At 42.3% G+C, this 13,538-nt stretch overlaps 1 protein-coding gene across 5 annotated transcripts in view; it reads right to left on the reverse strand.

The window, feature by feature from the left end:
• Window positions 1–205: 205 nt before the first annotated feature.
• arhgef3 (Rho guanine nucleotide exchange factor (GEF) 3) overlaps window positions 206–13,538 on the reverse strand; it is a 37,701-nt gene continuing 24,368 nt past the window's right edge. For 4 of the 5 annotated variants that reach the window (XM_084063556.1, XM_084063555.1, XM_084063559.1 and 1 more), the window contains 9 exons: window positions 9,051–9,158; window positions 8,019–8,192; window positions 7,785–7,847; window positions 7,449–7,545; window positions 6,463–6,539; window positions 5,854–6,114; window positions 4,172–4,342; window positions 3,830–4,019; window positions 206–3,591 (listed from right to left, as the gene is read on the reverse strand). In XM_084063556.1, coding sequence (XP_083919682.1) covers window positions 2,630–3,591; window positions 3,830–4,019; window positions 4,172–4,342; window positions 5,854–6,114; window positions 6,463–6,539; window positions 7,449–7,545; window positions 7,785–7,847; window positions 8,019–8,192; window positions 9,051–9,158 — 2,103 coding nt within the window. In that variant the 3' untranslated portion in view covers window positions 206–2,629. Of the gene's footprint in view, window positions 3,592–3,829; window positions 4,020–4,171; window positions 4,343–5,853; window positions 6,115–6,462; window positions 6,540–7,448; window positions 7,546–7,784; window positions 7,848–8,018; window positions 8,193–9,050; window positions 9,159–12,082; window positions 12,260–13,538 lie in introns of those variants that run through there. The other variant, XM_084063557.1, reaches the window with a different exon arrangement.

Here is a 13,538-nt window from a genome sequence, read left to right on the forward strand (position 1 = left end):
GGCATATACAATACAAAGCTTAGACCAACCTTAGACAACTGTCTCAACACATATGGGGGTTTCATGTTAACTACAGTGAAAAGATCATTTTAAACCAACATGTGAACAATTATTTTCGAAGTTCTAGAGTCTCCCCACATACTGTAGGCCAGAGAGAATACATATTGTCCCTGATAACTGACAAGACAATCAATAAATACAGATAAAATGTGAAAACATTGTTTTACTGCTTTTAAAATAAAAATACACAGTGTTTCATTCAGAGATTATTTTTTGTTTAAAAAGTAACTTTCTTGGTCCAAACACATGACTTCAAATATACACAAAATAAAGAAAAGCTTTAAAATAAACCTACAAGCAAGAGGTTGAGTTCTGGAATACAAGATTGGCTTGTGAGCGGTAAACAAAATGTGGTTTAGAAAGTTGATTACATAGATCTCACAGAGACAGTACACTTCAGATGCATTATGGGTGAAATTCCTCTCTAGGCACACATACATACACATGACTGGTACTGTAGCCTTCATCATCATCACCGCCACCGCAATGGCATACACGTGGTCAGATTTATCCCCTGTGTTTTCCTTATACCGATTTATATTTCTAGATAAGACGTGTTTGTGTATATCTTTGCTGCCTGTGTGAAACACACACACAGACACACACACACACACACACACACGCACACGCACGTGTGGTAATACTTAGATGAATGGAAACAATAAACAAGCAGAAACCCCAGATGAGATTCAGACACATATAAACAACCAGATATAAACGGCAAGTAAAAACGACGAACGACTCTTCCTGTTGAGGTGGTATACCATGACCTGACCATCCATTCTGTATCAGTGTTGTCATTCCTTACAGGCTTGCTCTGGGTAAGCCTTTAGGAAGGAGATTAGCAATCAGAGTGATTTGTAAAGGAATGGTCCCCGGTTAAATCCCTGATGTAGACATGAGTCTAGACATGAGTGCATCCTGCATTACAAGAGTTGCAATCTGGAAACCCATTTGGTAAAAAAAAAAGAAAGCTGAATCTGTCTTGAGACTTAAGACAACAGGTTTCTGATAATATGGGAGGACACACTAGTTACAACATTGTGACCAGAGCTCCAGACCACATATGACCAGAGCTCCAGAGCACAGAAGTTACTGTGGTTATGTGGGACCAGAGCTTCGGAACGTAGTGGTTATCATGGTTGCCGTAGTTACATGGGACCAGAATTCTAGAACCCATCCATTACCATAGCAACATGATACAAGTTCCAGAATTGCAGCTGCAGGGGAATACAGTGGTGGTTACCATAGAAAAAATGGGGGTAGAAAATACAGTGGTTAACTTAAAAACATGGGACCACAGAATACTGTGCTTAACATAGAAACATTAGGACTCATTCACGAAGCGTGCGTACGCTCAGATTTTATACTAAGGTGCAAATCACAAGTCTTTCCACAAGCATAGTCTGATTCGTCATTGTTATTCCTACGGTGATTTGGTTGTTAGGTACACACAAACTCAGGTCTGCTGTTGGGCACTCGTATGTGGGAGATAACACGCGTAGCTGACATTAGAATGCCTTATTCTTCATGCTAAATCAATTCCAATAGTGCCAATCACCTCAAATAAAATGTTTATATGCCCAATATTTGTCAAGAAGATATTTGTTTAAAAGAAAAGAAAACAAATGTCTGTTATATATTGCTTGTTCTTGAAGTGAGGATGCATAACTGGGCATTCTTAGTTGAACTGAACATAATTATTATGTTTCTGAGCATGTTTGTTGTTTCTGCGACCATAATTTGGTAAATTGATTAGCCTATCATGCTGCAGGAGACTACAGGCGAACAATCTAATTACTTATTAATTTACTTATTCATTTCTATTGGCAATATGAAACTGGATGATGACATAAGAAAGCAATACAATATCCTACAAGTCTTACAGTCTGATGAAGATGCAGAATGGATGAAATCTGTGTCCTCTCCCATAAAATGAGGTATTTCCCCTCAGTGATCAATATATGTAAAGTTATAATACATAATCTATCAGGTAGCTAGCAGCGTGTGACTGCATTCCAGCCTTATCGTTTTTGTTTAGTTTTTACCTCAGCAAAGGTGAGCAGCTGTTTAGTAGACAAGGCTTAGACAATATCCTGCCATGCTTTTTTAGCCTTATATATTATTTGGTATTCTGTGACATTGGTATTCTGTGACATTGGTATTCTGTGACATACCAAAGTGAAGCACTGTAAGCTTGTAGATATTTTATTTTTGATGAGCGACACCATATATTTGTACGGAAGGCTTTCAACACAGTGAATTTGGTTTCAGCTCGGCTATTCCAGTCTTGCCTTTTATGGTGTGAAATGGGGCGTGGAACAATGCAAATGGGGCATACATTAATGTGCATTTGATTAACGAACAGGTGGGATTCATCATCTGATACACCTGTTATCCACACAAATCAAGGCTTTACACACCCTTTTGTGAATCCCACATGGGTCTTTACTTAGTCGCGAAACTACACTAAAATATAGTCAAATGTACAAACAGCTTTGTGAATGACGCCCATTGGGAGTAGGACTCTGGAACACAGTTAACTTGGGATAATCCTGCTATCCTTGGGTCAGCAACGAACACTTAGCTCCTCCCCCAAGTCGCTGGTGTCCATATTGACTTCGTCTTCCTCACAATGAACTGCTCTTCCTCCTTCCGCGTCATCACCACTTTCTCCTCTCTCTTCTTCTCCTCTCATCGTCAGCTCTTCCCCTCCTCTGGTGCCCTCTGACATCAGTTCTCCTGTTCTCATCCCATCTACACCCGACCCCACCTCTGCATCTCCTCCAAGACCAGACACCATCCCCATCTCCCCTCCTTTAAACCCATTACCCCTATCTCCGACCTCTTCTGTCACTCCATCTTCTCCTTCTCCAGTCAAACCCACGACGGTTCTCCTCCCTGTTCCCGTGTCTCCATTCAACATCTGCACACTCTCTCTGCCTCCACCTAGGTCTCCCATCTCTGACACTTTGCCCATCCTGTCTTCCATCTCTCCATCCACAACTCCACCCAGGCTATGTTCCATCTCTCCGATCATCCTCCTACCATCCACCTGTCTATCCATTTCCCCACCTATACCTGTAATTCCACCCGGACTACATTCAATCTGCCCAGTTATACTTCCATTTATCGCTCCATCCGTCCTTTTCTCTATTTCTCCGGCCATTTCTCTGCCCAACCCGCATTCTATGTCCTGACTTATCCTTCCATCCATCTCTCTGTCTATCCCTCCACCTGTGCTGGGTTCTGTCTCTCTCTCGTTAATCGCCGTCTCAGCGTTTTGCCCAGGACTTGAATCTGTCGTCACACCTTGTCCAGACACCAGCCTCACAGCCTCCATCACTCTCTCCATCTGTCCAGTCGTCCCTCCTGTTTGTCCGTCCAGCCCAACCTGCAGGGCTGCAGCCTCCTGCTGGGCCTGCCTGATACAGTTCAACCACTGCTGCTTGTTGAAGAGGTCACTGGCCTGCAGACACAGAGACTGAGGCTGTCCTCCACTGTGATACGACACCCTGAAGAAGTTCTTCACTGAAAACAGGACAGGAGAGGAGAGAGGGAAGTTAGCTTGTAGATCTGCTATTTTTGAATAGCCAACGTTAAAATCTAAATTGGTTAATGGGTTAAACCAGGAATTAGTCAACCATGATGTTTTTGTTTTAGTTGTTGTATCTCATATGAAATATCTATTCCTCAGCGAATCTCTTAATTACACCAACATTGTTCTCGTGAGGCAGTAGAAATGAAATGAAATGAACATTAATCTCACTTCTCTCTGCGTTGCTGAAAGCTCCGCGTATGGAACCGCCAACTCTGACCTCGCCATCCGATAGGTCCTCCAGCAACAGGTGGCGGATTGGGATTGGCTGACGGCAGAGCTGGTAGCTGATTGTCTGGTCGTTCAGGGAGAGGGCTCGGGTTACGACCAACACGTCTTGAAAGAGAAAAACGTGAAGTTTCTACAGAGAGAGGAGAAAATATTGTCATTAGAATGTACCGTATTCACAGGAAATTATTTCACCCCAAAATCACACCATTCAAGAGACAGGTAGTGTCTCGTACAATTCTTGTGTCAACTTTACACTTTAATGAAAACAGGAATCAAACTTACCACTCCGCGGTGGTTCTTCAGCTCGCCACGGCAGCTGAGAGTTCGGGAGTGCTCAATTAGTGCGTCTCTCTGTCCTTCCTCGCTGTAGGACAGCCTGTTCTTATAGTAACGACACTCCGATTCCCCTGCCTGTCTGTTTATTTCTGCTACAATACTCTGAACCATCAGGATCTGTAGGAGAGACAGACAAACAGACAGACAGACAGACACACAGAAAGAGAAATGAAAAAAAGCAACATATTTTTGTTAGTCTGTCTCTCCTACAGTCTCCCTCTCAGTTGTCTTACCGTATGTCTCTTCTACACTCTCTCCCTACACTGTCTCCCTCTCAGGTTTCCTACCGTCTGTCTCTCCTACAATATCTCCCTCTCAGCTTTCCTACCATCTGTCTCTCATACACCGTCTGTCTCTCAGCTTTCCTACCGTCTGTCTCTCCTACACTGTCTCCCTCTCAGCTTTCCTACCTTCTGTCTCTCCTACAATATCTCCCTCTCAGTTGTCTTACCGTCTGTCTCTCCTACACTGTCTCCCTCTCAGCTTTCAGCTTTCCTATCGTCTGTCTCTCCTACACTGTCTCCCTCTCAGCTTTCAGCTTTCCTTACCGTCTGTCTCTCCTACACTGTCTCCCTCTCAGCTGTCTTACTGTATGTCTCTCCTACACTGTCTCCCTCTCAGCTTTCCTACCGTCTGTCTCTCCTACACTGTCTCCCTCTCAGCTTTTATACTACCATTTCCATTTGTACACTCTCAGGAGTTGAAGGAGTAGTTCACCCAAAACATTACTTATTTTCTATCAATTACACACACGCCATGAAGCATTGAATTCATGGAGATTCTTTTGTTTTTAACACATTCTTAAGCCAATAATTTGATAACGCTCTTCGGTAGGAGACTCAAAGCGTCTCCTTTGTGTCTCCTACACTTTGTGTCTCCTTGACGACCTTACAGGATTATGCAAAGGCTAAAATGTAACTTAGATAGCATGTTATATAGACAGATGCCAGGTCATTGTTGACCTGGCATCTGTCTATACAACAACATCTAAGTTTCAATGTAGGCTGATGACAGGTTCTTGGTTACGTATGTATTAGTTATTATTAGGTTATTGGTTTACTTATGTATTACTTTATTATTGGACTACTATTTTTATGCATTGATGTATTATTGATGTATTGTGATGTATTATCTTGTGTCCTTGCTTACTGTAAATCGCTCTGGATTAAGAGCGTCTGCTAAATGCCTAAACTGTAAACTGTACCAGATACATTAGCATCTTTATTATTATCATCACATTTTTGGCTCAGGAATGTGACAAAAACAATGAAATCTCCAAGAATTCAACGCTTCATGGGGTGTGTAATTGATAGAAAATAAGTCATTTTTTGGGTGAACTACTCCTTTAAATTAACCATTAGTATTTTACAGTGTAGACTGGGATCCCAGAGATAATCATTTTACCAAATGGGGGTCCGTGGCCTAATTCATATCAAACTGGGGGTCCTTCGAATGAAAAAGATTGAGAATCACTGAACTTAACTATACTGATGCCCGAATCTACTCCATTTGGTTCCCTTTGTACAGCCTCAGAGTTACAGACCCGTAAAGGTCCATTTGGACCCCTGGTGGACCCCGGACCCGACTTTGAAAACCGGTGGTCTTTGGGGTGCGTTTTGTTTTCTCACCGCCTCCTCCAGGCGCTGCCTGTCTGGGTGGTCATTGGGCGTATGCTTCAGAATCTCCCGCAGCAACAGCGGGTATTTGACCAATCGGCTGCGAGGGATGTCCAGGAAGTTCCACAGGTCCAGCTTCCTGCTGAACGGCGACAGGAGACAGCGCTGCAGGAAGTCGTGCACCCGTCCGTCTCTCTGCTTCCTGTCGTCAAGTAACGCTTTGGCAGGCACCTGGTTGCTGCAGTAACCAGTGTATGACTGTAAACACGGCAGCTGATGGAGGAGAGACAGACAAAAATAACACACGCACGCACGACACGCACACACACACACGCACACGCACGCACGCACACACACACACACACACACACACACACACACACACACACAGAGTTAAGTATTGTGTGTCTATTATGTATAGTGTGTGTGTGTGTGTGTGTGTGTGTGTGTGTGTGTGTGTGTGTGTGTGTGTGTGTGTGTGTGTGTGTGTGTGTGTGTGTGTGTGTGTGTGTGTGTGTGTGTGTGTGTGTGTGCGCGCGTGCGTGTGTGCATGCGTGCGTGCGTGCATGTACTTTACTCTGTGTGTTGTGTTGTGTTGTGTTGTGTGTGAGCATCTCTTACCCAGTCTACCAGTATGTGTCCTACATGTTCTGTAGAACCGTCTGGTTGTCTGGCCTGTCTCAGCCGACTCAACAGATCTGAGAGAGAGAGTGAGAGAGTGAGAGAGAGAGACCTCCATACTATAGCACAGCTGTATGCTGTATGTATGGAATACTGCCAAAAGAAATCAAACTCATAAACAAAACTAAATGCTTCCAAATCGTTATGGTTTATTATTACAGGGGGAGCCTACAATTAAAAAGTGATTGCTCCAGAGTTAGCTATCAGCTCATTCACATCTGTTGTCCCTGGGCAGGTAGACAAAAAATATATACAATTATTTTGGTAGGAAATGGCATGTGTTGGAACATTCACTAGTTTCAACCCTTATGTTTTATGATTTACAGTAAATGTTTCTGATTTGCTGCAGAATGTTTGATCTCCACTTTCTTTATCTCTAGAACAGAAGCATGTTCCTGCTTCCTCATTTTGCCACTAGGGGGCATCGTTAGCATATACAGTACTGTAATCTCACACAGACAGCTTTTTGATGTGTGGAAAACAAATCTGCTCCTTAAGACAAAGTATGAGAATTAAGAAAACTCTATTCTCTTCTGTTGTTCATATGAACTCATCAGAAATGAATACTTTTAATAGTTTTAAGTACCAATGAAAAAATATGTATCCAGAATGATCATAACTGCTCTGTACACAATAGGCTATGTAACGTCGTCTCATAATCTAAAAAACACAAATCTATGCTCAATAAAGTTAATTGAATTGGAAATAGAGAAAAAAATAGACAGCCAGACAGGTTAATAATAATAATACAATACAATTTACATTAATATGCGCTTTTTAGAGTGTGTGTGTGTGTGTGTGTGTGTGTGTGTGTGTGTGTGTGTGTGTGTGTGTGTGTGTGTGTGTGTGTGTGTGTGTGTGTGTGTGTGTGTGTGTGCGTGCGTGCGTGCGTGCGTGCGTGCGTGCGTGCGTGCGTGCGTGCGTACCTTCATGTAGAGGTACCAATGAGTCAAGGGTTCCAAAGATCTGCATCAGTTCCTGTTCTGTCATGATTGACAGCTTCAACATTGGGTCATGATAAGCCTAAACACACACACACACACACACACACACATGAGCTGATGTAAATGTAACATGATGTGTTAACCGGATATCGTCTCATATCAACCGTATGCCTCTGAATCAAAACAATTATGGCAAAATGTTTCATATCAGCAACTAACAAATCATTATCTGGAGATTGTATATATAGTATCATATTTTCATGACGCACAAACAAATACACACACATACAGTACGTGTGCAAACAGACACGTATTTACCTTCTTTGCCAGCTTCAGGTCATCAACTAAGTCTTGTTCTCCCTGAGACAACTCAAATATAGCCTAGAGACAGAGAGAGAAAGAGAGAGACAGTTGGGGTTCTCTAAGATCTTTTATAAATGTAAAATGAAGTTTCACTTAATTGATTGAAATTATTATCATTATTAAAGAAATACTCAGGAACACACGCACGCACGCACGCATGCACGCTCATTCTCTGGGTCTGGGTCTAACCTCTTGACGTTTTATCTCTCTCGCTGACAGTGGTTGGACGTCGAAGGTGTCGCTCCACAGCTTGCTGTCACGCCGTTTGGTCACCACGGGGACTGTTGCCGAGGAGGGGCGTGTCCAGGGGCGGGGTAAGACAACAGTCTCTGACCGGCTGTCTGGATGAAAACTGATGGAGCGCTGAGGAGAGGATAAAAATCAAACAAATATAACCAAATAAACCTAGAATGGGTTCTCAAACCTTTTAATTCCAAAGACCCCCATAACTCGACAGAACTGTAAGGGTCCGTTTAAAACCCCTTCAAGGAACCCTGAGGATCCCTGGACCCCACTTTGAGAACCGCTAGGTTAGAATAAAGGCTTTATCCTCCAGAGTTATTGTTAAAGTTTGTGTTGAACTCATGAGCCATGTGTCAAAGTAAATTCATTGAGAACCTCATGAAGTGTTTCTGATTCTGATACCAACAAACTTTGATTGGAAACAACTTTTGTCTTCCTGAAAATCTAAATATGCAGACTTTGCCAACCGTGAGTTTCAAATATTGTTCAGGAGTTTCACTGTTTTCATGCATGCATGTTGTGGTGATATACTGATAATGACACTTGGGCCAAAGCAAGTTGGCAAAACCCAGAGCCTTGTATAAGAGAGTTGCGTCACCTTGGGGGTAGAAAACACTACGTGGTTCATGTAAACTCGAAATAGTACCGAAATAGAACCTCCGGTTCGGGGTTTTGTCACTATTTGGCTCCTCGGACTTCCCTGATGAAGTGAATGGAGGTGACACAACTCTCCTTAAATGGCTCTGGCAAAACCTAGTGAAGATATGTCAGCCATGTGATGTCTCAGAGAGTTATCTGTCATGCTTCTACTCATGTACTATGCCTAGCCTCAATATTCTTCAGTTTTAGTTGACATTCATTTAAATTGTTTAGTTTTTTTGTTTGATTAGTCTAGTTTAGTTTTGGCTTAAGTCTACTATCTTAGTCTCCCTTCCAGAGACCGATTTGACTCTGTCTGTCTCCTGATTGACCATTTACCTGCAGGGTCTGACCAATCCTCTTGAGGGGTGTGGTTTTAACAGGTGGGAGGAGACTGGCCAGTGATGTCACCCTGAACAGAGGCTTGACTCGCTTCGTGCTGGGCTCCTGCAAGACACAAACAGTACCCAGATGATTAGCTTAATGTGCAACATTGTTTTCTCACTCAACAGTAAACAAACCAACATACAGTATAAGTGTATACAGGGTATCTGCACATTTACAAAGTTACAATTTAACTACTTTGAGGCATTTTTAATACCAAATTGGCCAAATTGTCAAATAGTACGTAAGAAAGAGGCAAACACTGTGAAAATAGCCAATCTTGTAGATCAGCTATATTCACAATATTTATCTGTGGAACCACGTCATACTAAATGTAGGCTAATGCCTACAATTCCAAGTGCTTGTCAGGGTGGGGGATCCAACAATATGATTATTTTGGGGGGTCACAGCTTGAAAAGTTTGGGAAGCCTTGAGTTAGAGATAATGGCCAAAACATCTTGAAAACGGCCACTTTCGACGGTTTTCGATCGCCGATTTTCGAGGGGGGCCGGGGGGCAAAAAAAATCTTGCCTGCCCTAAATGTAATTCCTGGGGACGCTACTGACACACACACACACACACACACACACACACACACACACACATACACACACACACACACACACACACACGTTACATAAAGACTAAACAGACAACACACTGAGTGACATACATCACAACTCAACACAAGCGAGCGTGTGCATGAGCATGTGTGTTCACTTGCACGTGTGTGGATGTGGATGCATTAGCGTGCACGTACAGTATATCTCTATGTGTGTGTGCGTGTGCGTGTGCGTGTGCGTGTGTGTGTGTGTGTGTGTGTGTGTGTGTGCGCGTGCCTGTGTGTGTCTTGGAGAGTGAGATAATATAGCTGTGGTTTGTCCTGTGACCAGCACTGCAGTTATGAGAGCTAACAGAGAGAGGGTTGTGGCTTGTGGTTGTAACATGATGAGTGGAGTTATTACAGTGCAAGTGAATACAGGGGCACAGAAAGAGAGAGTGAGAGAAACAGCGCAAGGGATTTAGCTGTGTGTCTGTGGTGTTGTTGAGTGACCGAGAGGGTTTACTATGCTCACCACAACCAACCTGACATCTAGATCATGAGCTGTCTAGTTCTAAAACAAACAGGTCACTCGCACACAAACGCACATGCGACCACACACACACACACACACCCCCACACACACACACACACACACACACACACACACACACACACACACAGCCAGTGATCAATAAGTGCATGCATGAACATGTTGCCCTGGATATAGACCTATAGAAAATCTATGTTAGTATGTGTGGAATAATGCTGGAACAAAGGATCGGGTCATCCGGTCTTATCTGTGACCTGGGAAACATCAGTACAAACAAAAAGACCAACTTCATCACACAGACATGGCTGCTCTATGGTTATGATGATCGTGTTCAGCGTATTCACGAGAATGATGTGGTATTTACCAGGTGTGAAGCTGAACCTTTCTAAGAGCTTCGAGTTCACCATGTTGTGCGTTCCACCTCGAATCACTACGTGCAAGACAGGGCCCTTAAGCTCTATTTTATTATTTGCTTATTCAAAAATACCTGATCTACAAGCTCACAACTTGTAGTTCTGCACATTTTTTAAACATCTTGGCAAATATTGACGAATCATCTCGTCCCTGGCACAAATTATTTTCAATACAATTCTGTTTGGCTTTTAGCTTTCGGAAACAAAAGTTGCACAGGGCAGATATTACAAATAACACATTTAATTACTTTATACTTAAAAATAGACATTAATAGTGGAAATAGCCACGTTTTGAGCTTATAGATCTGCTATTTCCACTATTTTTTACATTTTTTGAAAATATATGAAAATATATATTTTTTTTAATTGATTAGACGATTATGTAATAATTGTGACAGGCCTAAATGGCTGCTCTACTGTATTCAGGCCAACCTCACCACATACAGTACGTAGATACTGAGACCAACTGTCTTCACCACATGCTGCTGTATTAGCTACAACCTATTCATAATAATAGCTCAGATTATACAGCGCTATGTAAAGTACCCAAAGTTACTTTACATTAAAGAAAAGGAACCAACATTATTAAGAAAAAAATAAAAGGAATAAAAAGAGAAGTACTAATAAATAAAAGGCTAAGCAAGGTTTGGGTGGACATCTTAACTCGGCCTCTGCTGGGAAAGGCTATCCTGAAGAGGTGGGTTTTGAGTGTGGTTTTGACTAACTATCTGAGACAAAATCTGTAGGAGTAGTAGCGAAAACTGGGTTTTGAAGTAGTCTGTTATAGCGCCACCATGAGGCCGATTTGAAAAAGTTGGGGTGGGGGTGCAAAGTTTCATGCCAATCGGTCCAGCTGTGAACAGCAGATTAGCAGATTAGGGGGCATAAAACATACTGTATGTGAAATGGGAAGCAGAGAACTTTTCCAAGCTGCTTCTATGGCTTATCTCACTTACAATAGTAGTATGGTAACATTTATTCCAACGGTGGTGAAGATAACGCCCACAAAGTTTCTATTACAGCACATACTGCCCCAAAACATGAACAAACACTACTTATATTTTAATAGTTGATAAGTGGCTATGGTATAACTATAATCTACTCCGAGCAATGCTAAAAAATAATACATGATGAGGAGTCTTAAGAAATCCCCAAACGGGAAAACGTAATAGATTATTGCATTATCCCTTACATTGAACCAATAACATACTTAACAATATACAGCACCAAGAACTGCTTTAACACAATATAGAACGAATAACTTGACACAAAATAGAACCAAGAACTAAATTGAAACATTATAGATACAACCAAGAACATCGATACAATATATTGTAGAACCAAGAACATCATTGACACAATAATACCACAAAAAAATAGAACCACAAAATCAATTTCTTTGCAGCATGGAAAAAGGGCCAGGATAATACACGTGGATGGAATACATCATTATCTCCCTGTAGATAACCCAATATCGTACCTGTATTTGCTTCCCCATGTTGTGTCTCTTGTCTTTACAAGGCTCCACAGAACAATCCAGTTTAGTCCGACACGTGTCTAGGTACATGTAGAGCAGTCTCTCCCTGGCAACCATGCCGTCCTGGGTTAGTCCTGCCTGCCTAGTGCCTATACTGACGTTTAAACACAGTCAGTTCCCCTGCTTGCCGATACTGACGTTTAAACACCCTGAGAATCTGTTCCCCTGCCTGCCTATACTGACATTAAAACACTATGGGAGCCTGTCAGCTGTCGGATCAATACCAGACTGCATTCAGTGAAGATAATGGTTGGTTGTGTAATAAATGAACGCATAACCTCCTTTATACACAGATCTCTCTCCCTCTCCCTTCCTCTCTCCCTCTCTTTCGCTCTACCTCCCTCCCCATCTATCCCTCTCCCCCTCACTCCACGTCTGACACCCCCCCCCCCCTCTCTCTCAATTTAATGTTTTTAGTTTTTTTCAATATCAACATGCTTTATTGGCATGATGCTGTAAGTAGAATTCTAAAGTAAGATTAATAAACTACAATATATTAAACACAAGAACAACAGGGGAAAAAAAACAAGAACAGAAAAAAGAGGGAAGTGAAGTAATTCCAAAGATTAAAGAAGTAATTCACCCCAAAAAATGACTTATTTTCTATAAATTCTATAAATTAAATTACTCCATGAAGCCTTGAATTCATGGAGATTTTTGGGGTTTTTGTTGCGTTCCTAGGCCAATAATTTATGACCGGCAGAGTCTCCGGTAGGAGACTTGTGGAGTCTCATCTTTCCACCGGTGATCAAATGATTGGCTTAGGAATGCGACAAAAACAAAAAATCTCCATGAATTCAAGGCTTCATGGGGGATGTAATTGATAGAAAATAAGACATGTTTTGGGTGAACTATACTCCTTTAATGAAACAATATACAAAGTACAGTAGATGTGTGTGGCGTGTGTGTGAATCTAAACAAAAATGACAGCCCTGTCTGTCTGTCTCACATTTGATTACACACACACATGCGCGCACACACACACACACACACACACACACACACACACACACACACACACACACACACACACACACACACACACACACACACACACACACACACACACACACACACACACACACACACACACACACACACACACACACACACACGCGCACAGGAAATGTGTCCCAGATCCTACCTTCCTCCTTTGTTATGTACACCTCACAACTTCCTGCTTTTGTGTGACCATGGAAAGTTGGAAAACAGTAAGTGTGTGTGTGCGTGTGTGTGTGTTTGTGCACGCGTGTGTGTGTGTGTGTGTGTGTGTGTGTGTGTGTGTGTGTGTGTGTCCTATAAACAATCATAGAGAGCTGCCAATCATAGAACAGTAGAGAGAAACTCTTTAACACACACACGCACGCACGCACGCACGCACGCACGCACACACACACAC

This window comes from Gymnoscopelus microlampas (genome assembly GCF_963454915.1).
Source record: "Gymnoscopelus microlampas genome assembly, chromosome: 7".
NCBI lineage: Eukaryota > Metazoa > Chordata > Actinopteri > Myctophiformes > Myctophidae > Gymnoscopelus > Gymnoscopelus microlampas.